The sequence below is a fragment of the Lonchura striata genome, chromosome 1, assembly GCF_046129695.1.
Source record: "Lonchura striata isolate bLonStr1 chromosome 1, bLonStr1.mat, whole genome shotgun sequence".
Classification (NCBI taxonomy): domain Eukaryota; kingdom Metazoa; phylum Chordata; class Aves; order Passeriformes; family Estrildidae; genus Lonchura; species Lonchura striata.
This window is the reverse complement of record NC_134603.1, coordinates 155,610,376-155,635,329: the sequence shown is the minus strand read 5'-3', so window position 1 is coordinate 155,635,329 and position 24,954 is coordinate 155,610,376. Positions and strand designations below refer to the sequence as shown.

At 46.5% G+C, this 24,954-nt stretch overlaps 1 protein-coding gene across 2 annotated transcripts; it reads left to right on the top strand.

Annotated features, from left to right (window-relative positions):
• Window positions 1-13: 13 nt before the first annotated feature.
• SNAP47 (synaptosome associated protein 47) lies at window positions 14-18,645 on the top strand. 2 transcript variants are annotated; one of them, XM_077789967.1, is made up of 5 exons: window positions 14-75; window positions 7,484-8,036; window positions 10,206-10,693; window positions 14,717-14,838; window positions 15,383-18,645. In XM_077789967.1, the coding sequence occupies exons 2-5, from the start codon at window positions 7,543-7,545 to the stop codon at window positions 15,527-15,529; spliced, it is 1,251 nt and encodes a 416-aa protein (XP_077646093.1). In that variant the 5' UTR covers window positions 14-75; window positions 7,484-7,542; the 3' UTR covers window positions 15,530-18,645. The 2 variants fall into 2 exon arrangements, with proteins under 2 accessions (XP_077646093.1, XP_077646096.1); XM_077789970.1 differs by lacking the exon at window positions 14-75 and adding an exon at window positions 96-164.
• Window positions 18,646-24,954: the final 6,309 nt, after the last annotated feature.

Below are 24,954 nucleotides of genomic sequence, written 5' to 3'. Positions count from 1 at the left end.
GGTGCGCGGGGCTCAGCCAATGAGAGCGCGCGGAGGGCGCAGGCGCGGAGCGGAGCCGGTGCCGCACTGAGGGAGGTGCGTGGGGGGGCCCGGGGGGCTCCGAGTGGGGCTGGGGGGTCGGAAATGGAGGCTCGGGGGCACAGCTTGCGGCTTGGGGCCATCAGGTTGGGCTTGGGGGCCACAAATTTGGGTCTGGGGGTGCTCTGGATAGGGAAAGGGGGGCTCTGATCCATGGCCGCAGTGGTCTTGAACCGAGACCACGGGGTCCGAACGGGGCGGGGGGCTCCAAATGAGGCTTGGGGGTCGGAAATGGGGCTGAGGGCCACAAATCGCAGCTTGGGGGCGACAAATTTGGGCTGGGGGGGGGTCACAAATTTTGTCCTGGGGGTGCTGTGGATAGGGAAATGGGGCTCCGTTCCATGGCCGCGGGGTCCAAACGGGGCTGGGGGGGCTCCAGGTGGAGCGGGAGGGGCTCGAGGTGAAGTTTGGGGTTGGAATTGGGTTTTGGGGTGCTCTGGATAGGGAAGAGGGGCTCTGATCCATGGCCCTGGTGGTCTTGGACCAGGATTGGGGGGTCTGAGGGGGGCTGGGGGGCTCCAAATGGAGCTTGGGGGTCAGAAATGGGGCTGGGGGGACACAAATTTGGGCTGGGGGGTCACAAGTTTTGGGTTGGGAGGACACAAACTGAGGTCAGGGGTGCTGTGGATAGGGAAAGGGGGTTCCATTTTATCACTGTGGTGGTCTTGGGCTGGGACTGGGGGGTCCGAACGGGACTGGGGGGCTCCAAATGGGGCGGGAGGGGTTGGAGGTGGAGCTTGGGGTGAAAAATTTGGGCTGGGGAGGTCACAGATTGGGGCTGAGGGGTCAAAAATTTGGGCTTGGGGGTGCTGTGGATAGGGAAAGGGGTCTCCAATCCATGGCTGCCGTGGTCTTGGACTGGGATTGAGGGGTCTGAACAGGGCTGGGGGGCTCCAAATGGAGCTTGGGGGTCGGAAATGGGGCTGGGGGGACACAGAATTGGGTTGGAGGGTCAGAAATTTGGGCTGGAGGGACACAAATTGGGTCTGGGGGTGCTGTGGATAGGGAATGGGGGTCTCCAGTCCATGGCCACGGTGGTCTTGAACTGGGACCAGGGGGTCCAAATGGGGCTGGGGGGCTCCAAATGGAGATTTGGGGTTGGAAATGGGGCTGGGGGGACACAGAATTGGGCTGGGGGGTAAAAAATTTTGGGTTGGGGGGACACAAATTGAAGTCAGGGCTGCTGTGGATAGGGAATGGGGGTTCCATTTTATCACTGTGGTGGTCTTGGACTGGGACTGGGGGGTCCGAACGGGGCTGGGGGGCTCCAAATGGGGCGGGAGGGGTTGGAGGTGGAGCTTAGGGTGAAAAATTTGGGCTGGGGAGGTCACAGATTGGGGCTGGGGGGTCAGAAATTTGGGCTGGGGGGACACAAATTGGGTCTGGGGGTGCTGTGGATAGGGAATGGGGGCTCCAATCCATGGCTGCTGTGGTCTTGGACTGGGATTGAGGGGTCTGAACAGGGCTGGGGGGCTCCAAATGGAGCTTGGGGGTCAGAAATGGGGCTGGGGGGACACAAATTGGGACTGGGGGGTTGGCAATGGGGCTGAGGGGTCCCGAATTGGGTTTTGGGGACTCCTGTCCTGGTCTGGGACTGGGCCCAGGGAGACTGGAAAGGCGGTGAGGGGAGCTGGAGGTGGAGAGGGGCTGGAAATGGGGAGGCAGAATTTGGGATTTGGGGCTCAGATCCATGGGATTGACACAGGATTGGGACAGGGGGTTGGAAATGGGGCTGGGGAGGCAGAATTTGGGGTTTGGGGGGCTCGGATCCATGGGATTGACACGGGATTGGGACAGGGGGTTGGAATTGGGGCTGGGGAGGCACAGTTTGGGGTTTGGGGCTCAGATCCATGGGATCTGACTGGGATTGGGACAGGGGGTTGGAATTGGGGCTGGGGAGGCACAATTTGGGGTTTGGGGGGCTCAGATCCATGGGATCTGACTGGGATTGGGACAGGGGAGTTGGAATTGGGGCTGGAGCAGGGTTGGTGCTGGGAATTGGGGAGGGGGCCGGGAATGGAGGGGCTGGGATTGGGAATTCTCTTGGATCCTGGGCTGAGCTGGCTCCGGAGCGGGGCTGGGATGGGATTTGGAGAGGGAAGGGATGGATGGGGGAAGGGGAGTGGGAAAATCCCTTAAATTCCTGGGTGACAGCGAGTTGTGTGGGAATCTGGGCATGGAGGGGCTGGGGGATCCTGAGGGAGCTGGGAATGTTCAGTCAGGAGAGAAGGAGGCTCCGGGGGAGCTGCTGGGGTCTGGCTCTGCTCCCGGGGAACAGGGACAGGAGGAGAGGGAGATTTTGGTTGGAAATTGGGGAAATTCCTTTGTGGAAGTGTCCAAGGACAGATTGGATCCACTTGGGATAGTGGAAGGTGTCCATGCCCTTGGAATGGGATCATCCTTAGGGTCCCTCCCAACCCAAACTGTTGGAATTCTCTGGAATTCTCTGTTCCATTGGGCTGAGGAGGAGGAAGACTTCTGGGAAAAAGGAAGAGGAAGGGATGGAGATCCTTGGAAGAAGGGAGGAATTCCAGCTTGGGGTGAGGAAACAGAAGTGAGGAATGAAGGAATGAGGTCAGGCCTGGATACTTCACAGCTTGGAGGATCCTAAATTTGAAATTTGTGGATTTATTAATCCTGGAATTGAGTCTTAATTAAAAAAAGAGGCAGAGTGACTGGATAGGATTTATAAACTCATTTATTGAGTGTGGCTCCCAGGGGTTTTGAGCTCAGCATTTCCCAGATTTAATTCCGGGATTAAACCACCCTGTGGAATTCTCAGCCAGGCAGGAGGAGAGGAACTAAACAGTAAAAAGTGCAGGACAGTTCTGGTCATCATTCCCAAAAAACCTGGGAATGAATGTTGATGGGAACGTCACCCAGGGATGGTGCCAGCTCCTCCCCCTAATTAGCTAATTAGTAACGCTCCCGGTTAATTGGCTGAGCTCACCGAAGGTGAATCAGCTCCTTTTTCTGGAAGCAGCCCCTGGATGATGTTCCAGGGAAAGAATTCCTGTAAAATCCCCGTGACGCTGCTGATGCCAAATCCTCACCTTCCTGGGGCTGATCCAGGCCTTGCTGTGGATGGAATTCCAGGATTTTGGGGCAGATGTGGCCAAAAATCCGATTATTTCCTAAAAAAAGAGTGTGGATGATGGAAGAGTCCCCATTTGATCTGAGAACAAATGGAGAAGGAACATTTTGGGAAGAAGCTGAAGGAATTTCTTGTGGAATCCCTCAGGTGTCTCCTGGATGAAGGACTGTGACATTCCCAAGTTTGCAAACCTGTGACATTCCCAAATTTCCAAACCTATTCCTGAATTTACAAAGAATCCAGAAGCAATTTGGTTTTTTTTGTTTTATTTTTCCACCCATCCCAACCTTTTCATGGATGTCAAATCCACCTTTCCCTGACAGAAATCCCAGGGGTTCCTGTGGATGGAATTCCAGGGTTTTGGGGCAGATGTGGCTAAAAATCAGATTATTTCCTAAAAAAAAAGTGTGGATAATGGGAGAGTCCAGATCTGACCTGGGGACAAATTGTGAGGGAATGTTTTGGGAAGAAATGGAAGGAATTTCTTGTGGAATATTTGGGATGGTGGAAGGTGATCCCATGGCAGCTGGAACTGGGTGATCCTTAAGATCCTTTCCCAAACCATTCCCTGATTCTTATCCCAAAATCCAGGATAATTCTGCCGCTTGGTTTTCCAAGAATTCCAACCGTTTCCTTTGTTTAATGTTGGAAAAAAAATCCTTTTGTCTTTTTAATTGGAAATTTAAATTTCTTTTTGGAGAGAGAAGAATTCTCCTGATCTGTTGCTAATGAAAATATCGTTATATTGGGGAAAAAAAAAAAGGATTACATTCCCAGCTGGATTTTTCCTTGGAAAAATAAAAAGGATTTCATTCACAACTTGATTTATTCCATGGAAAATGAAAAGGATTTTATTCCCAGCTGGATTTTTCTTTGGCAAAAAAAAAAAAGGATTTTATTCCCAGCTGGATTTTTCTTTGGGGAAAAAAAAGGGATTTGATTCCCAGCTGGATTTTTCCTTGGGGAAAAAAAAAAAGGATTTCAATCACAACTTGATTTATTCCATGGAAAATGAAAAGGATTTTATTCCCAGCTGGATTTTTACTTGGGGAAAAATAAGTTTTTTTCCCAGATGGATTATTCTTTGGGGAAAAAAATAAGGATTTTATTCCCAGCTGGATTTTTACTTGGGGAAAAATAGGTTTTATTCCCAGATGGATTTTTCTTTGGGGAAAAAAAAGGGATTTGGTTCCCAGCTGGATTTTTCCTTGGAAAATAAAAAGGATTTCATTCCCAGCTGGAATTTTTCCTTGGCAATCTTGCCCTCGGGCGCAGCAGGGAGCTGAGCAAAGCTTGGAGCTCTCAGGTGAGTCAGGAATCCCAGGGCTGGAGACAAATCCAGGCCTGAAAACCTCGGGAAGTGACGGCTCCGCCTGTGCTGCCCTGCCAGGCCTTGGCTTCGTTTCCTACTCCATACAAATCCTGGAATTCTTAAGGAATTTTCATTTTGGGAACAGCCTCTCTTGTGTTTTCCTTTAGCTTCAAGGTTTTTTAAAAAAATTTGGAAGAGAAAAAAAACTGAGGGGAAAAAATTCCTCCCTGAGGGGAAAAAATGCTCCTGGAGAATTCCATGGATCCAAATCCAGGTAAGAAACTTGGGATAAGGATCAAGAAGAGCTTATTTTAATTTATAATTAGGTATAAATCCTTGATTTTTTAAAGGAATTTTGATTTTGGGAACAGCTTTAGTTATATTTTCCTTTAGAATTTTTTTCCCTGGTGAAAATTTGGGGGAAAAACCCTGAGGGAAAAAATTCCTCCCTGAGAATTCCGTGGATACAATTCCAGGTAGGAAATTTGGGATAAGGATCGAGAAGAGCTTATTTTAATTTATTATTAAATATAAATCCATTCTATTTCAAGGAATTTTCGTTTTGGGAACAGCCTCAGTTGTATTTTCCTTTGGAATTTTTTCCCTGGTTGAAAACTTGAAAATCTCCGAGGGGGAAAATTCCTCCCTGAGGGGAAAATTCCATGGATCCAAATCCAGATAAGAAATTTGGGATAAGGATCAAGAAGAGCTTATTTTAATTTATTATTAAATATAAATCCATTCTATTTTAGGGAATTTTTGTTTTGGGAACAGCCTCAGTTGTATTTTCCTTTGGAATTTTTTCCCTGGCTGAAAACTTGAAAAACCCTGTGGGAGAAAATTCCTCCCTGAGGAGAAAAAATTCTTCCCTGAAAATTCCATGGATCCAAATCCAGATAGGAAACTTGGGATAAGGCTCAGGAAGAACTTATTTTAATTTATTAAATATAAATCCTTGATTTTTAAAGGAATTTTCATGTTGAGAATAGCCTCGGTTGTATTTTCCTTTGGAATTTTTTCCTTGCTGAAAACTTGGCTGTAACCACTCTTCGAAATCCGATTTTTCCTGTGATTTTGTTCCCTCTCTGTCCCCACAATTTTCTCCAGGGATTTACTGGATCAAAAGAGGTGGAGAATTTTCACTTTGAATTCCAGGTTTTTTTGCCAATTTATGGCTGATTTTTTTTTTTTGTCTCTAAAATTAACGATGAAGAAAAGTTATTAAAAATCTATGGAAATAAGGGATGCAATCCAAATAAAGGAATTTTTTTGTGTATAGCGTGATCTAATCCTTATCTTAATTATATTGAAATTTTGAGTGTGTTTGATTAAAATAAATAATTCTAAAATTATTTAACTTAAAATTATTTACTAAAAAAAATATTTTTTAAAAATCACTGGAAGTGAACTTTTTAAGGAATTAATGATCGAGCAGCCTGAAAATGCTGGGAGATCTCAGGGTGGGATCAGGAATTCAGCATTCCTGAAGAATTTTTTTGTTTTCCTGAGAATTCCTCAACTTTTCCTGAAGGGAGCAGGCTGGTGTGAAATTAAGGAGGGTAATTAGTGAGCACCTCATTAATGGCACAGCAGAATTCCAGAGCTCCTGGAATTCATCCGTGGAATACCAAAGCCTTGGAGAAGATGATGGATCGTGGAGCAATGGAATCCCAGTGATGTCATCAGCATTCCCAATTAATTCCGGGATGGAGCCAGGCCTCGGTGCTGGAATCCGCAGCCATGAGGAAGATATTCCAGGAAAATTCCAACCCTTGGCTCCAAGAAACTTCTGGAAGCCTGGAGAGAAACCGTTCCAAAGTTGGGATTTTTTGGATGGAAGGAATTCCTGAGGAATTTTGGGAATTCCCAGAAAACACTGGGATTTCCTGGAGAATATTGACAAATCCTGGAAAATACTGGGAATTCCTGTGGAATACTGCGAATTTCCAGAGAATATTGACAAACCTTGAGAATACTGGGACTGTCCTGGAGAATACTGGGAATTTGCAGAAAATACTGGGATTTCCTGGAGAATACTGGGATTTCCTGGAGAATATTGACAAATCCTGGAAAATACTGGGAATTCCTGCGGAATACTGCGAATTTCCAGAGAATATTGACAAACCTTGAGAATACTGGGACTGTCCTGGAGAATACTGGGAATTTGCAGAAAATACTGGGATTTCCTGGAGAATACTGGGAATATGTGGAGAATACTGGGATTTCCTGGAGAATACTGGGATTTTCTGGAGAATACTGGGAATTTGTGGAGAATACTGGGATTTCCTGGAGAATACGGGGAAATCTTGGAGAATAATAGGAATTCCTGAGGAATGTTGACAATTTCTGGAGAATTCCTGAATTGTGCTTAACGTGCCTGGATGTTGAGATGCCAGAGGGGGAAGGGAGTGAGCAGGGATTTATAAAGAGGAATGAGCCGGAATTTTGGGATATCCTGGGTTTTCTTCAGGACCTGTTGGTCTGTGGGAAGCTGAGGATGAGCTGGGAATTGGAATATTCCAGTATATGGATGGAATTACTGGGAGAACTCATGGAAGTGGTGTTAATGGGTTTTTTCAGAGGAAATCGGGAATTTTGGGATATCTGGGATTTTCCTCAGTGCCTGTTGGTCTATGGGAGGCTGGGATGAGCTGGGAATGGGAATATTCCAGGATGTGGATGGAATTATTGGGAAAATGCATGGCCAGTGATGTTGATGGGCTTTTCCTGAGGAAATACGGAATTTTGGGATACCTGGGATTTTTCTCAGTGCCTGTTGAGGATGTGGGAAGCTGAGGATGAGCTGGGAATGGGAATATTCCGGGATATGAATGGAATTCTTGGGAAAACGCATGATGGGCTTTTCCAGAGCAGATATTCCTGTGGTTAGAAATGCTTCCCAAATTCCTTGGCTATCCAGCTGAAAAGAGCCAGGAGCCAGATGAATTCATGTGTGTTTTTTCAGGATTCCTGCTTTTTTTTTCCCCCTTGGATTTTAGTGTCTCCTGCTGGATCCAAGAGCATTTCCCTGGGAGAGGAGGCCGGGAAGAGCGAGCTGATGAACGAGGACATCCGGATCCATTCCTGGCCTTGCTCCTACTACCTGGACACCAGCAAACAATGGATCCCTGGGAAGCTCTCCCTGACTCCCGTTTCCATCAAATTCACGGCTGACAAAACGGGAGAGCTCCTGGTGGATTTCCACCTTTCCGGGATCAGCGAGATCAAGAAGGAATCTTCCCATTTAATCTTCAGCTCCCTCACCATCCTGGAGAAGAGCACCAAGCACTGGTTCAGCTCCCTGCATCCCAACAGGAATGTGGTGTTCAACATCCTGGAGCATTTCTGGAGGGAGCAGCTGCTGTCCAGCCGGGAGGCCGGAGCGGGAGCAGCCCTGGAATCCAGCAAGGGCAAGGAGTTGACGGGAATGTTGGAGGGATCCCAGAAACGCCTGGAGGACACGGCCAAGGTGCTGCATTCCCAGGGGGAACAGTTCGACAACATCATGAGGGGACTCCACAAGATCGAGGGGGACATGGATGTGGCCGACAGGTTTGGAATGGGAACGGTCCTGGAGCTGGGAATGCTTTGGTGGGCATGGAATTCCTGGGGGAGGTCTTCGGGAAATGAGACTGGGTTTTTCATTGGAAGGATGGAGCAGCTCCGTGAGGAAAGCCTGAGGGAGCTGGGAATGTTCACCTGGAGAAGGGAAAAATCCATGGAAAACTCAGAGCCCCTGGCAGGGCCTGGAGGAACTCCAGGAGAGCTGGAGAGGGACTGGGGACAAGGATGGAGGGACAGGACACAGGGAATGGCTCCCACTGCCAGAGGGCAGGGATGGGTGGGAGATTGGGAATTGGGAATTCCTGACTGGGATGGAATTCCCAGAGCAGCTGTGGCTGCCCCTGGATTATCCCTGGCAGTGCCCAAGGCCAGGCTGGAGCACCCTGGAGCAGTGGGAATTCCCTGCCCATGGAATGGGATAATCCTTAGGATCCCTTCCAATCCCAGCCTTTTGTGCCCATGGGCTCAGGGAATGTTGGGAATTCAGCTCTGGGAATTCAGGAATGCCACAATCTCCTTCCTCCATAGGAATAAAATGGGGATAGGTGGAGCTGAGCAGTGTTTGCAGTGCCCAGCCCTGCTGCCATTCCTGGAAAATCCGGAGCTGTGCCGCCTTTTTTCCCTCACGATTTTTTCCCGCCATTTTTCCCTCATGATTTTTTCCCGACGTTTTTCCCCTCACGATTTTTTGCCTGCCATTTTTTTTTCCCTCTGTTTTTTCCCTTCCCTATCTTCCTACATTTTTTTCCTTTCCCACACTTTTTCCTGCCCTTTTTCCCTCACGATTTTTTTCCCTCATGATTTTTTCCCTGCCATTTTTGTTTCCCACTCTTTTTTCCCTTCCATGTCTTCCCACTCTTTTTTCCTTTCCCACACTTTTTCCCTCACCATTTTTTCCCTGCCATTTTTGTTTCCCTCTGTTTTTTCCCTTCCCTATCTTCCTACATTTTTTTCCTTTCCCACACTTTTTCCTGCCCTTTTTCCCTCATGATTTTTTCCCTGCCATTTTTGTTTCCCTCTGTTTTTTCCCTCTCCTTTTCCCTTCCTGCCCTTTTTTCCTTTCCCTCCCTCTTTTCTTCCCTCCCTTTTCCCTCACAGCTTCCCTGGAAAACCTTTGCTTTGATTTTCTAGGAATATTCCCAAGCCTTTAAAAACTTTGGGTTTAATGGGAAGGAAGCCGGAATTGGGGATTTTTGGGCAAGCTTGTGGCAGGATTGGAATATCCAATATTCCAATGCCCGGGAAAAGCAGGAATTGGCAGGAATGGGAACAGCCAGGGCTCCCGGGGAATATTTGTGCCAAATATTTCCTTATCTTGGAACCCTCTGGATAAAATTCCAGCGGGAGTGAGGGGAATGCAGCTCTGGAGGAGAGGAAAGGAATGGGAAAGGACTCGGAGTGTGGAAGGGACTTGGAATTCCATGGATTCAAGGGTGGCTAAGCATTAGCCAGCTTGGAGCTGCAGCAGGGAATTCCAGAGGGCTCTTCCCAGGTTTTATTGAATTTATGGAGCAGGGAATTCCTGGGAGTATCCTAAAGTTTTAATGGGCTTAAAACCAGGGAATGAAAACAGAATTAAATTGGGATTTTAGGGATGTTTATTTTTGGTTTTCCCTTGAAAAAATCAGGAATATTTTCCTTGTATTTGGATCAGGCGCTGCAGCTGAACAATTCCAGCCCTGGCTCCCTTCCCTGTTGGCTGGGAATGTTTTCCTTAGGGAGCTGCACCAACACTGCTGGAAAGGTGGGGTCTGGACACTTCTGGGAAGTGTCTGCTGGATTTTGGAGCCTCGATCTGGAATTTTCAGTGTTTTATCTGGGAATTTGGGTGTGGAGCAAAGGGGGTAAAGGAAAAGGGACAGGGAAAGGCCTGGGAAGTGGTGATGGATGGCTGGGCAGGAGTGGGAATACTGAGGAACAGGCACATGGAAATGGGCCTGGAAAAACCCAATTTCATTCCTTCCTTCCCAGCTGGGATTCGGGGATTTTTTCCAAAGGATTATGAGGAGAAGGTGGGGTTTGATCTGCCTGCATCCTGGGAAATTGTGGATGGGTTTGAGGAGGGATTAAGGAATTTCCTTGTCCGTGGGGATTTTTTTGGAACTGCTGGAATACCCAGAGCTTTTCCCTCTCCCAACCCTCCCTTCCTCCTTCCAGGCTGTTGACAGAGCTGGAATCTCCTTCCTGGTGGCCCTTCAGCACCAAACTCTGGAAAACCCCTCTGGAAGCGAAGCCCAAGGAAAGCTCCGCAGCTCCCGATCCCGAAACGCAGGAAGGAGTCCTGCTGCGAATTCCCGTGATTATCACCCACAGGACGGACTCCAGCGCCAAACCGGGCAAGCTCACGCTGCTTCCCTCCGGCCTGGAAATCGAGGATTGCAATTCCCAGCTGCTGCACCGCTTCGAATCCCGGGATGTGGACGATATCCGCGTGCACACTCCCTACGAGATCAGCGTCCGGCAGAGGTTCATCGGCAAGCCCGACACTTCCTACCGGCTCCTGGCGGCGCGGATGCCCGAGGCCATTCCCATCCTGGAGATGCAGTTCAGCAAGAAGATCCAGTTTTTGGAGGATGCTCTGGGATTTGCCGGAGGAGCCGGGAAGTCTCCTCGGGCGGATTTGGGCGCGTCCATCTGGCAGGCAGGTGGGTGCCAGCGGATTCCAAAGGGTTTTTCCCAAGGAGTGCTCCAGAGGCAAATCGGCCCCACAGAGAAGTCCGTGGCGAGGATAAATCCAAGGAATAAACTCCAGGTGGCTCCCGAGCCATTGGCACTGCTGCTGCTCTTCCTGCAGTGAATTCCCAGCTGGAAGGGAATATCCAATATTCAATAGCCAATAATTAACACCCAATAATTACTATCCAATACCCGCTAATTGATATCCAGTATCCAATATCCCGTATCCAATATCCAATGTTTAATATCCAATATCCCGTATCCAATATCCAATGTTTAATATCCAATATCCCATATCCAATATCCAATGCTTAATATCCAATATCCCGTATCCAATATCCAATGCTTAATATCCAATATCCCGTATCCAATATCCAATGTTTAATATCCAATATCCCATATCCAATATCCAATATCCCGTATCCAATATCCAATGCTTAATATCCAATATCCCATATCCAATGTGTAATATCCCATATTTAATATCCCAAATCAAATATTTAATATCTCGTGTCCTGTATCAAATATCACACATCCAATAGTCAGTATTCAGTATTCCATATTTAAAATCCAGTATCCATTATTTCATAATTTATATTGCATATTCCATATCCAAGGTTTAATATCCCATATCCAATGTTTAATATCCAATATTCCATATCCACTATCCCATATCCAGTGTTTAATATCCCAAATCCAATATTTTATATCTCATGTCCCATATCCAGTATCACACATCCAATAGTCAATATTCAATATCCCATATTTAAAATTCAGTATTTCATAATTGATACTGCATATTCCGTATCCAAGGTTTAATATCCCATATCCAATGTTTAATATCCAATATTCCACACCCACTATCCCATATCCAATGTTTAATCTCCCAAATCCAATATTTAATATCTCATGTCCTATATCCAATATCACACATCCAATAGTCAATATTCAATATCCAATATTTAAAATCCAGTATCCAATGTCCAGTATTTCGTAATTGATATTGGATATTCCATATCCAAGGTTTAACATCCCATATCCAATATCCAAGTTTGAATATCCCACATCCAGTATCCCATATCCAATACCCCATATCCAATGTATGATATTTAATATCCCATATCAAGTGTGCAATATCCAATGTTTAATATCCAGTATCCCATATCCAATAATAAATATCCAATATCCCATATCCAGTATCCAATATTTAATATCTCATATCCAACATCCCATATCCAGTGTTTTAATATCCCATATTCAATATCCCATATTCCATATCCCATGTCCAATATCCAGTATTTATATTAAATCTTTAATTCCCTTAAATCCTGAATATTTACCCCCAATATCCAGGAATCTTGAATTAAAACATGGGATAAAAAACTGATTTTGCCAGATTAAAAACCCAGGATTTTGATATAAGACAAGCCCAGGTGTGGGAATTGCAGAGATTTTGGAATAATTTTAAGAAAACTTTGGAAAAGTATTTTGGAAATTTGGAAAATTCCCAACAAGAAAATTGATATTCCCTACTACTAATCCTAAAATTCCAGGATGGGTTTTTTTAACCCAACCTTGGGAATTTTCAACAGCTTGGAATTTATTCCTCCCACCATCCCTGAACCCTTTTTTTTTTTGTTTTCCCTAATTTTTAATCCCAAAGTAGCAAAGAAAAGATGTATCCAGTGCCAAAAACAACTGGAAAATCGGGATAAATTCATAAATCCACCAATTTCTGATTGGAATTCCAGCAAGGAAGGGAATATCCTGGTTTTGAGGAATATTCCAGCTTGGAAAAGCTCCTTGATTTTTTTTAAGGAAGTGAATTTTGGCCTCTGGAATTTTGTGTTATTCCAAAAAAATCTCGGTTCCCGATGGGATTCCAGGAAACTTATTGGATCTCCAGCCCTTTTCCAGAGGTTTTCCTGCTGTTTTCCAGCTGGATTTTGTTCTCCTTCCCTACTTAATTTAGAAAATCTTGGGAAGCAGAGGGGAGCTGATGGAAATCCTGACTTTTCCCATTTTATTTGTGTTTTCCTTGGATTTGTCGCCGTTCCCATTCCGTCACAAGGTGGCACTCACGGACTGTGTGGGATACTTTGGGATTTTTCCATGGAAAACTGATTTTTTTCCTTCTTTTTTTGCCATTTTTCTCAAATCAGGAGGGAAAAAAAATCAGTTTTTTCTGGTCCCGTCTCCGTGTTTTCCAATAGGGAATTGATCCAAGGATTTTTGGGATAAATATCCTTGTAGGGCATGGAAATCTCTGGGAAAAATCTGGATTTTCCCTCAAAACTGCCACAATCCCACTTGGACCTTTTGTTTACACCAATCCTGCCCTTGGTTTATGCATAAATTTATAGAATTAAATTCCCAAAAAAATCCATTTTGGCTTCATTCCACGTGGAAAAGGAATTTAGGGAAATATTTTTATCCAAAACCTACTGGCTATTTTAATTTTAAAATTAATATTATTTTTAATTTTAAAATTAATATTATTATTTACTATCAGTATTTTTTCTGGATTTTTTAGCTGCTTTACGCTTTTTCCCAGTTTTTTTTTTTTTGGGGATAAACATTGTAATTTTGGAACAGCTTTGATGCAATTTTATCCCAAAAACCATCTGAGAATTCCCAGGATTAAAAACCTGGATTCAAATCCTAAATTCCATTTGCAGTGGCATCATTTAGGACAACTTAATCCTGGATTAAATTCCAGATTAATTCCCAAATTAAAATTCTCAGATTTTTATCCCTGGAGATAATTTTAATTGCCCTGCTTATCCTTGTGAACAAATTCCCTGATCATCTGGATTTTCCAGGAATTCCTGGAAAAATTGGGTGGATTTTTGTCTTTGACAGAAATAACCCCAAATATTTCTGATTTTCAACCAGTTCCATCCCTAAAAATGTCCTGGGAATTCCAGCTCTCCTTCCCACCTTGGCATTCCCGTGTTTTCTTCCTTATTCCAGGAATTCCTCCTGTCCTCAGTGGGATGAAAGGTTGGGAAGGATGGCGGCCTTGATTTTCATGGAATAATTAACAGACGGCTCTTGGGAATTCTCTGGGGAATTCTGTCATTCCCACTTTTCCTAATGAAATGCAGCAAGTGTATCCCAAATAAACAATGCCTGGTTCTTCCCCCTTTGGAAAACAAGGATAACATGGAAAAAATTCCTTGTTTTTCATTGGATGGAAGCTGAATGCGGGGATTGCAAGGATTGGGAATTTGTAGGAATTCTGGAGAGGGATTTAGGCTTTGGTGCTTTCAGGGCAGCTTTTCCTAAGGAAGAGTGGTTGGGATAGATGGGATATTTGGGAAGCAATTCCTGCCTGGAATGGAATTCCCACAGAAGCTGTGGATCCTTGGAAGTGTCCAAGGAAAGTTTGGAGCAGCTTGGGATAGTGAGAGTTGTGGAATGGGATCATCCCTGGTCCATCCCAAATCCTGGGATAATCCTGCTTTGTGGATTTGGGAATGTGTTGCCCTGCTCCCATGAATCCTCACATTCCAAATGATCTGGTTTTCCAAAGGCTCCCTAAATATGGAATAAAATTTAAAAAATAATAATGACTTAAAAAAGAAAACAACATTAAATAACATAAAGATAAAATAACAAAACATAAATAAAATGAAATAAAGTGAAATGAGGAAAAAATAAAATAAAAGAGAAGTAATAAAGAGATAATTAAAAACAAAAAGAGAAGAATAAAGGGAAGTTGTAAGGAATACACTTTGAATATTCCCAGCAAACCAGAATTTAATGGGAAAAATTGGATCCTGATTCCTCCCAAATTCCCATGGAGCAAAGCACAGCTCAACCGCTTCCAGAATTCCGGAACAATCCTTAAGGATTCCACGAGCAGCAATTCTGTTATCCCAAGCTACCCTTGGACATTCCCAGGGATTCCTCAGCTTCTCTGGGAATTGCTGAAGCTTCCCCTCCTTTCCAGGCAGGAATTTTTCCTTAACGTGGAATTTTTCTGGCAGCCACGGGATTCCTGGGCGCTGCGGTGAATCCCGGATTGCCGGCGGGCAGCGCCGAAGGGACGGACAAGGAGCAGGTGCAGCTGCAGAAAATATCCCAGGAGGAAGCCAAGGAGCTCCGACAGGTGAAAATGGGGATGAGATTTCCCAGAATTTCCCAGAATTCCCAGAATGACCGGGTTGGAAGAGACCTCCAAGATCATCGGGTCCAACCCAGCCCTGGCACCCAGTGCCACATCCAGGTTTTGTTAAACACACCCTGGGATGGATGGGGACTCCACCTCCTCCCCGGGTAGAACATTCCAGAACTTTTTTTATTTTATTCCTTCTTCTACACTTTATTTCTTTGATTTTTATTTATTTCATTTTATTTTATTTTTTTTATAACGGGAAAAATATCCTGCCAGAGGGCAGGGCTGGATGGGATATTGGGAATTGGGAATTCCTGGCTGGGAGGGTGGGGAGGGGCTGGGCTGGAATTCCCAGAGCAGCTGTGGCTGCCCCTGGATCCCTGAGGTGTCCAAGGCCAGGCTGGGGCTTGGAGCTGGGATAGTGGGAGATGTCCCCATGGCTGGATGATCCTTAAGATCCCTTCCCACCCGGATTCTGGGATGTCAGAGCAGGAATTATCCCGTTGTTCCGCACGCTCTCCGTGTTTCCCTCCGTCAGATCCTGAAGAAGCTGAAGGGGCTGGCGCTGGAGACGGAGGCGGAGCTGGAAAGGCAGGACGAGGCCCTGGATTCCATCAGCAGCTCCGTGGATCGTGCCACGCTCACCATCGACCGGCAGAACCGCAGGATGAGGAAGCTGACCTAAGCTCCCGGCGGGAATGGGAACGCCGGCACGAGCAGGAGGGTGGGGGAGCCGGGAATTTCAGGACTGGTTTTTCCAGAGACACCTCGGGAGGGGTTTGGGATGAGGTTTGGAAAATGGCGCTGCTAGAGGTGAGTTCCTGAGAGGATTGGACGGTTCCTGGACTTGGATGATGGTTGGATCTTGGATCGTGATTGGATCTTGGAGGATGTTTGGATCTTGGATGGTTGGATCTTTGAGCATGACTTGGAGGATGTTTGGATCTTGGATGGTTGGATCTTGGATCGTGATTGGATCTTGGAGGATGTTTGGATCTTGGATGGTTGGATCTTGGAGCATGACTTGGAGGATGTTTGGATCTTGGATGGTTGGATCTTGGATCGTGATTGGATCTTGGAGGATGTTTGGATCTTGGATGGTTGGATCTTGGAGCATGACTTGGAGGATGTTTGGATCTTGGAGGATGTTTGGATCTTGGATGGTTGGATCTTGGAGCATGACTTGGAGGATGTTTGGATCTTGGATGGTTGGATCTTGGATCATGATTGGATCTTGGATGGCAGTTGGATTTTGGATGAGGTTTGCATGTTGGATGATGGACCTTGGGTAACTTTTGCATCTTGGATGTGGGTTGGCTCTTGGATCACGGTTGGATCTTGGATCGTGATTGGATCTTGGAGGATGTTTGGATCTTGGATGGTTGGATCTTGGAGCGTGATTGGATCTTGGAGGATGTTTGGATCTTGGATGGTTGGATCTTGGAGGATGTTTGTATCTTGGATGGTTGGATCTTGGAGCATGACTTGGAGGATGTTTGGATCTTGGATGGTTGGATCTTGGATCATGATTGGATCTTGGAGGATGTTTGTATCTTGGATGGTTGGATCTTGGAGCATGACTTGGAGGATGTTTGGATTTTGGATGAGGTTTGCATGCTGGATGATGGCTGGATCTTGGAGGAGGTTTGGATCTTGGATGGCAGTTGGATTTTGGATGAGGTTTGGATGTTGGATGATGGTTGGATCTTAGATGAGGATTGGACCTTGGGTAATGTTTGCATCTTGGATGTGGGTTGGATCTTGGATCATGGTTGGATCTTGGATCGTGATTAGATCTTGGAGGATGTTTGGATCTTGGCTGATTGGATCTTAGATGATGGATAATGATGGATAATGTTTGGATTTTGGATGAGGTTTGCATGTTGGATGATGGCTGGATCTTGGACAGTGTTTGGATCTTGGGTCATGGTTGGACATTGGATGAGGTTTGGATCTTGGAAGGTGTTTGGATTTTGAATAAGGATTGGACCTTGGGTAACGTTTGGATCTTGGAGGATGGTTGGATCTTGGATCATGGTTGGATCTTGGGTGGTTGGATCTTGGATGAGGGTTGTACCTTGGATAATGTTTGGATTTTGGATGAGGTTTGCATGTTGGATGATTGTTGGACCTTGGATCACGTTTGGATCTTGGATGAGGGTTGGACCTTGGAGGATGGTTGGATCTTGCATCATGTTTGGATCTTGGAGGATGGTTGGATCTGGGATAATGTTTGGATTTTGGATGATTGTTTGCATGTTGGATGATGGCTGGATCTTGGACAGTGTTTGGATCTTGGATCATGGTTGGATCTTGGATCATGGTTGGATCTTGGATGAGGGTTGGACCTTGGATAATGTTTGGATTTTGGATGAGGTTTGCATGTTGGATGATTGTTGGACCGTGGATCATGTTTGGATCTTGGATCATGGTTGGATCTTGGATCACGTTTGGATCTTGGATCAAGTTTGGATCTTGGATCACGTTTGGATCTTGGATGAGGGTTGGACCTTGGCTCGTGCCTGGATCTTGGATCACGTTTGGATCTTGGATCACGTTTGGACCTTGGATCAAGTTTGGATCTTGGATCCTGGTTGCATCTTGGACGAGGTTTAGATCGTGGATGAGGTTTGGAAGCTTTTTTTGGATGGAAAGATCCGAATTTCCAATTGGGATGAAACAGAACTTGTGGATTCTCCACTGCCAAACCCTGTAAATAGGAAGGGGCGTGACAAAACCTGACTTAATTAATTAATTCATTCATTCATTAACGTGCTTTTTCATTTTGCTGCTTTCCAGCCCATGAATTCCCTCTCCAGCTCTTTCCCTAAAATCCTTTGGAGCTGATCCTGATTTTTTTTGTTTATTTGCACTCAGTGGTGATGAAACATTTCAAGGCTTTTCCAGAATTCCTTAAAAAAAAGGGAATATTTTCAATTAAAGTCTGAAGTTTACACTTGGCTCTGTTGAGAGCAGAGATTCCTAAATTATTGATATTCCATAGGAAAAATTCCCATTTCATCAATCCCTACCTTTTCCAGCTATTTCACCTCCAAGGAGCCGTTGTTAAATATATTTTTTAAATTATTTTTTTAATTTTAATTTAAGTATTTTTGGTGTTGCTTTCAAATCCAACACTTCCAGTGCAATATTTTCAAACAGTGAAGCTTCAAATCCTTGGATTCCCTGGGAATTTTTCCCATTTTTTTGGAATCCAGCCTAATTTTGGGAGAAAAAGACACCGAACCATGTCGAGGGTGTTGTTTGCAAGGTTTGTATTTCTTCAGCTTCGTTAGGACTGGAGTAAAATTTATTCCAAGTTTTTCCTGGCATGCACTTTATTGGAAAATCCAGTGATAATTCCATATCCATCAATTATTTCCAGGGAATAAAATCCCCTCGGAGCTTCTCCTGTTGTTTGCCGCCCCCAAATCGCTGCAGGTTTGCTGAGAGAGGAAAGGGCACTTCCCACACCTCATTTTTCCATGGATTTCGCACCAAATCCGTGTTTGTTGAGGCTGGGATGGGAACTGGGCGTGGGATGAGTCCAACCCAGAATTCCCAAAAAGAAATCTTTCGGATTGGAGCGGTTTTGGGGTGTTCTTTGTGCCATACTTTTTATTGTTGTGGGGTTTTAGCACCGACTCCGTATTTTGTGGGTTGTGTTGAGTCCAACATGTCCCAAAAAACTTGGAATATTCCTTGGAAAACCCATCCTGGAGCTGTACATTGACTGAATTCCATGTGCCAGAAGGATTTTCCACCTGTAATTCCTTCTTATTAAATCTCTTGGAATTGTGATTTTTCTCTCCTGTCTTCACTTGGCTGGGAATTTACGGGAAAAATCTATCCCTGTTTTCCTGTGGAATGGCATTTCATGGATTCTGTGCAGTTGGGCTTTAGGATGGCTTTATTCGGGATTAAAAATATGGAAAATTTTCCCTGCTGGAAGGTGGCCCTGGATGAATTTTACGCTTCCAACCCAAACTGTTCCGTAATTCCGTGATCTTCAGCGAGGCTGGGAAGAGTGGCTGATATTCCAGAGGGGCCTCAAACTCCTGGAGAAATGGGCTGGTGGGATCCTCATGGATTTAAAAAGGAGAAATCCTTCCCTGGGGAGGAGCAATCCCGGGAATCGGAACATCCTGGGAACACCCAGCTGGAAAACGGGAGCTGGAGGTGCTGCTGGATGGAATTCCCAAATGGATTGGCTTGGAAGGGATTTTTTAGGATCATCCAGCCCCATCCCCAGGGACGTTTGCCACTATCCCAAGGTTGCTCCAAGCCCTTTTTTTCCATGAGAGTTGGAATGGAATGGGATGATCCTTAAGATCCCTTCCACCCCAAACCATCCTGGGATTTTCTGGGATTCTTTGTGGGATTCCCGACTCCTTTTGTGGGCTGTAGATCCCGAACTCAGTGGAGTCCCACACCAGCTTGAAATTCCATAGGGAAATCCCAAAATTTGATGGATTTGAGGGATTCCAAACGGGAATTCCGTGTCCCAGGTGCCAAATGTAGAACAGGACCCAAAACCGAGGATCCGGAGACCTCAGGGATGGCTCCCTGTGGAACAACCTGTCCTTCCACATGGATCATCCTGGAGATTCCTGGATTTGGGAATTACTCCTTGTCCACATCCTCTCCAGAGCCTTTCCAGCTCCCAGAGGTGAGTCAAGCTCAGGAAAACGCATCCCAAAAAGAGAGGAAACATCTCGGGAGACGTTTCCCTGTTGCATCCCGGAGAGGGAAATTCCGCGATCCCGACTCCAGCCGCTCTCCGTGGCCTTAGGGCCGCCTGCTTTTCCACACTTTTTTAATGGGATTGCTGCTTCCAAGCACAGCAAATTCCCCGAGTGAGAGAAATCCCGTTGCGGCCGGGGTTTGGCTCCTCCCGGGCACCTTGGCCTCGTTTTTGTGCTCCATGGCAGCAAATGCCCACGGGGTGTTTTTTGGGAGAGCCGTCAGGGAAAGGAGGTGGGATGGAGGGATGAACGGGGGGGCCAGGAAAAAAAAAAAAAAAGGGAAAAAGTGAAATGCATCTTTTTCCGCCTTTCCATTAAAAAAAAAAAAACAAGTTGGGAAAATTTGAGCTCATAAACACCCCTGGAGAGCGGGGTGAGGTTTTTCTCCCCCTCTCTCCTTGGTTGTAACCACAGTTGGGGTTTGGGTTTTTTTTTTTAAATCCATGGAAATCATGGGGAAAAAAAAAAAAAAAAAGCCTGTTCCGACTTAGAAGGAAATACCTTGGGCCAAATTCCTTAAAAAATAAAATTAAATAAGAAAAGGAATTGTGGGACTTGTGGATGGATAAGGCTGGATCAGCTGGATGGGGGAGGTGGGAGTGGGAGCATGGATTTGGAATTCAAACGTTCTCCTGTTCATCCTGTTTGTGGGGATAACGGAATTCCAGGATGGATTGGGTGGGAAGGGACCTTAAGGATGATCCCATGGGCAGAGACATCTCCCGCTATCCCAGGGTGCTCCAGCCTGGCCTTGGACACTTCCAGGGATCCAGGGGCAGCCACAGCTGCTCTGGGAATTCCATCCCAGCCAGGAATTCCCAATTCCCAATCTCCCACCCATCCCTGCCCTCTGGCAGTGGGAGCCATTCCCTGTGTCCTGTCCCTCCATCCTTGTCCCCAGTCCCTCTCCAGCTCTCCTGGAGCCCCTCCAGGCCCTGCCAGGGGCTCTGAGTTTTCCATGGATTTTTCCCTTCTCCAGGTGAACATTCCCAGCTCTCCCAGCCTGGCTCCAGCCCTTGGAGCAGCTCTGTGGGATTTGGTGGCAGAAGTTCTGTGGGCTGGATCCCACCTGAGATCCCAAGGCCGGCCTGGACAGGGCTTGGAGCACCCTGGGGTGGAGGGAATTGTCCCTGCCCGTGGCCGGGGTGGCACTGGATGATCCTCAAGGTCCCTTCCAACCCACCCAAGCCATCCTGGGATTCCATCATTCCATGATGAGGAGCTTTTTTTCTGCTCCACAAAATCTCCAGCAATCCCATTTTATAAACTGGGAAGGCTTTTTGGGAAGTCCCATGTCCATAATCTCTGTGCTGAGGGAAAATATTTTGTTGGGAAGTGGAGCAGCTCTAAAATGGGTTCATTTCCATTGTTTTTGGGACCGTCATGGTTTGTGTTAACTCCGTGTTAATGTGAGCGATCGATTTTATGGTTCACCCAAACTCTGGATAAACAGCTCCACTTCCAGAGAGTCACAATTCCAAATTCCCTCTTTTCTGGAGCCACCTGGATGTGCCAACTTTGCTGTTACTGGGTTTTGTGATCCCAAAAGCTGGGAATTTCGTAGAAAGAGGGAGATTTGGATGGTGGAGGAGCCATTTCCCGTCATGGCTCCGGCTTGGAATCTGAATGGAACATTCCTGGAGCTGTGGAAGTGCTGGGATCACCTCCCTGACAATGCCAAGTCACCCCTGAGACTCCTGAAGTCCAGGCTGTAGGAAGAGGGATGGAAAACCCAAGTGCAAGGCCAGGATGTGGACTTCCATGATCCTCCCAATTCAAATTCCAGGATTTTATGATGAGATTCCCTGAGGGATACAGAAAACAAAAGAACAGGGATGACTTGAAACTCTTTTGGGGTTTTTTTGTGATGCTTGGATCAGCTTTTCCGGCTGATTTTTTGGTGGCCTTGTCAGCTGGATTAGGAACCAACCTGTTCCCGAGGCTCAGAATTCCTGTGGTGTCTCCTGGGACAAATATGGAAATCCCCAGCTTCAGTATTGGATTAAAAACTTCTCAGTTTAGGTTTTCAGGGCTGGTGTCTTTGGAAAACCTGCAAAATCGCACTTCTGGCATGATAAAATTTGGAATTTTTTTTTTTTTTTTGTGGCCTTGTCAGCTGGATCAGCCTGTTCCTGATGTTCGGAATTCCTGCGGCTTCTCCTGGGACAAATATTGGATTCTCCAGCATGGGATAAGAACATGTAAATTTAAGATTTCAGGGCTGGTGCCTCTGGAAAACTGGGAAAACCTCACTTTTGGCATGATTAAGCCTGGAAATTCTGGTGACTTTGTCAGCTGGATTAGGGAGCAAGCTGTTCCCGAGGCTTGGAATTCCCGTGGCAACTTCTGGGACAAATCTGGGACTCTCCCGCTTCAGCACTGGGTGAAAACATGGGAATTTTGGTTTTCAGGGCTGGTGCCTTTGGAAAACATGGAAAACCTCAAACATTTGGGTTTTTTTGGTGGCCTTGTCAGCTGGATCAGGGACCAACCTGTTCCTGAGGATCAAAATTCCTGTGGCATCTCCTGACAAACCTGGGACTCTTCAGCACGGGATAAGAACATGTGAATTTAGGATTTCAGGGCTGGTGCCTTTGGAAAACATGGAAAAGCTCAGGAAAAACTTGACCCTGGTGTGAATCCCAGCTCTGTTGTGTCCTGAAGTACAGGTGGGATTACGGAGCTGCTCCCGGCAGGAAGCGGAGAGGAAGGAAAGAGCGGGAAGAGCGTTGGATCCTTATCTCCTGCTCTCCCACTTGCTCTTATCTCCAGATAAATTTGTTTTTCCCGGGTGGATGTGATTGATCCAGGGCTCCATCCGGCCCGAGGGGATGCTTTTCATGCTTTTCCTTTGGATTTAAAGGACTGGGAGGAGGTGGCGGCTCCCTGGATCAAGGCCAGGAGCAGCCAGGGTAAGGTGAGGGCAAGTTTGGACTTCTGGATCAAATTTGGAAGGTTGGAGGGGAGGAAAATCCAGGATCACAGGGGAAATATCAGCTACCAACCGCTGGAGCTGTTAGGAAATGGGAAAATCCACAGTGGGACCTCTCCCACCATCCCAGGTGATCCCAGTATCCAGCCTGGCCTTGGACAATTCCAGGGATCCACAGCTTCTCTGGAAAGTCCATTCCAACCCTTCACCACCCTCCCAGCCAGGAATTCCCAATTCCCAATCTCCCACCCATCCCTGCCCTCTGGCAGTGGGAGCCATTCCCTGTGTCCTGTCCCTCCATCCCTTGGAAATTTTCTCTCCACATTTCCTGCAGCTCCTCCAGGTCCTGGAAAGTCACGCTGAGCTCACCCCAAAGCTTCTCCTCTCCAGGGGAACATTCCCAGCTCTCCCAGCCTTTCCTCCCAGCAGAGCTGCTCCATCCCTGGGATCATCCTGGAGCCTCCTCTGGGCTCTCTCCAGCAGCTCCAGCTCCTTCCCGTGCTGGATCCAGGCCTGGGGCAGCTCTGCAGGTGGGGCCTCACCTGAGCGGGGCACAGGGGCAGAATTCCCCCATTCCCTGGATCCCCCAGCCACATTTCTTCCGGATCTTCATTTTTCCAACAAGACTGTGGCCTGAAACCCTCCCAGAATCGCGTTTAATATCAGGTTTGATGTTTTTTAATTTCTCTCTGGTTAAGGATTTTTGGACTTTGTGCTTTCCCATGTTTCTGCATGGAGAGCAGCGTGGGCACCTTGATTTTTTTCCACCAGGATCTGGGATCCACATCTTTGTGGCATTTCAAGAATTCCATCCCTGTAGCACTGAGATCCTCCAATTCCTTCAGGCTCATCCCATCTTGGCATCAACCAGAGCAGATCTTACCCTGGTCACTCCTTGAGCACGGGGACCACATTCCAGGTGCTGCCTGAACTCCTCCCCGCTTTTGGGCTCCCAGGAAAGTGCAGATTCCAGCAGAAAACAGGAGGAAAACTCCACCAATTCCCAGCTTCTCCAGGGCCAAGGAGTTTGGCACTAAGCAGCTTTTTGCTGCCTGGTGTCTGGCAGTGCTGGGTCTTATTTTCAACAAACCCCGTTAAAGGATTACGAGGGCCTTGTTAAAATAATGCCCTTGGAGCTTATTCCTTATTGGAAGGAAAACAAGGATAAACAGAAAGGGTTCTCTCATCCCCGGGGTTATTGCTTGGAGTGCTTTGAAAGGAGAAAAAAGGAGGAAAACTGGCAGGAATTAGGGAATATATAAACACACACACATACTTGTCTGGGGATATAAAGTGAGTTTTGTTTCATTTCTGCTTTACAGCCCTCGAAAAAAAAAAAATAATTAACATCTCCCCCCGCTAATTAATCTAATTAATACCGATGTTTGGCCATTGCATGAAAAGTTTTACCTTGGAGAAATAATCAATTAAAAGGGAAAAGGGAAAGGAAGCCGTTCCGAAGGGGAGTTGCTATATTTACCTTTTTAATGGAGTTTAATAAATGGGAATTGGAAATCCAGGGATTTTTTGAGTCGGCCGGAACGACGACAACAAAATGGGAAATTTTAAATGGTGCTTGCCACAAAGTGTTCACGTTTTCCAAATAAAACGTGGAAAGGCTGGATGGCTCCATGTGGAGCTCTGGGAGCAGGGGACCTTTCCCTCAAGGCTTTGATTTCATCCAGAGGGGGAAAACAGCAAACAGGGAAGATCCCAGTGGTGCTGATCCCTGAGGTCTCCTGTGCTTCCCAGAGATCAGATCCACCCTGTTCTTCTGCAGGTGGAGGAATCGAGGATCTGGAGCCAGTGGGAACTGAGCAGGAATCTCTGGGATGTCACCCGAAAACAGCAGCTCACAAGGTTGGGTGATGAGTGGGAAATGTTCCTGGTAGGATGGGGAATGTCACAGAATCCCAGAATTCCAGCTTTGTGTTGGAAGGGCCCTTAGGGATCGTCCTGCTCCATCCAGGGATTCTTTTCCCTGTCCCAGGATGCTCCAAGCCCTGTCCAACCTGACAGCTGCTTAAAACTCATCCACTTGGAAAAAATTCCTGCTGTCAGAGGAGTAAAACCAAGCTGGTCTCTGTTTCTTGTAATGTTCAGGATGACAGGGACTCATGAACTTCAAATGTTTGTTTTTTTCTGATTCTGACCCAACTTTTGAGTCATTTTTCTCAAAATGGATGCTCAGCTGCAGGAAATCCGAGGTCTTGAGTGGGATGGGTGCATTTATAGAACCCTGGAATGGTTTGGGTTGGAAGGGAACTCAAGGATCATCCCAGTGCCATTCCCTGGGACACCTCCCACTGTCCCAGGCTGCTCCAAGCCCCATCCAGCCTGACCTTGGGCACTTTCAGGGATCCAGGGACAGCCACAGCCGCTCTGGGAATTCCATCCCAGTTCCTCCCCACCCTCCCAGCCAGGAATTCCTTC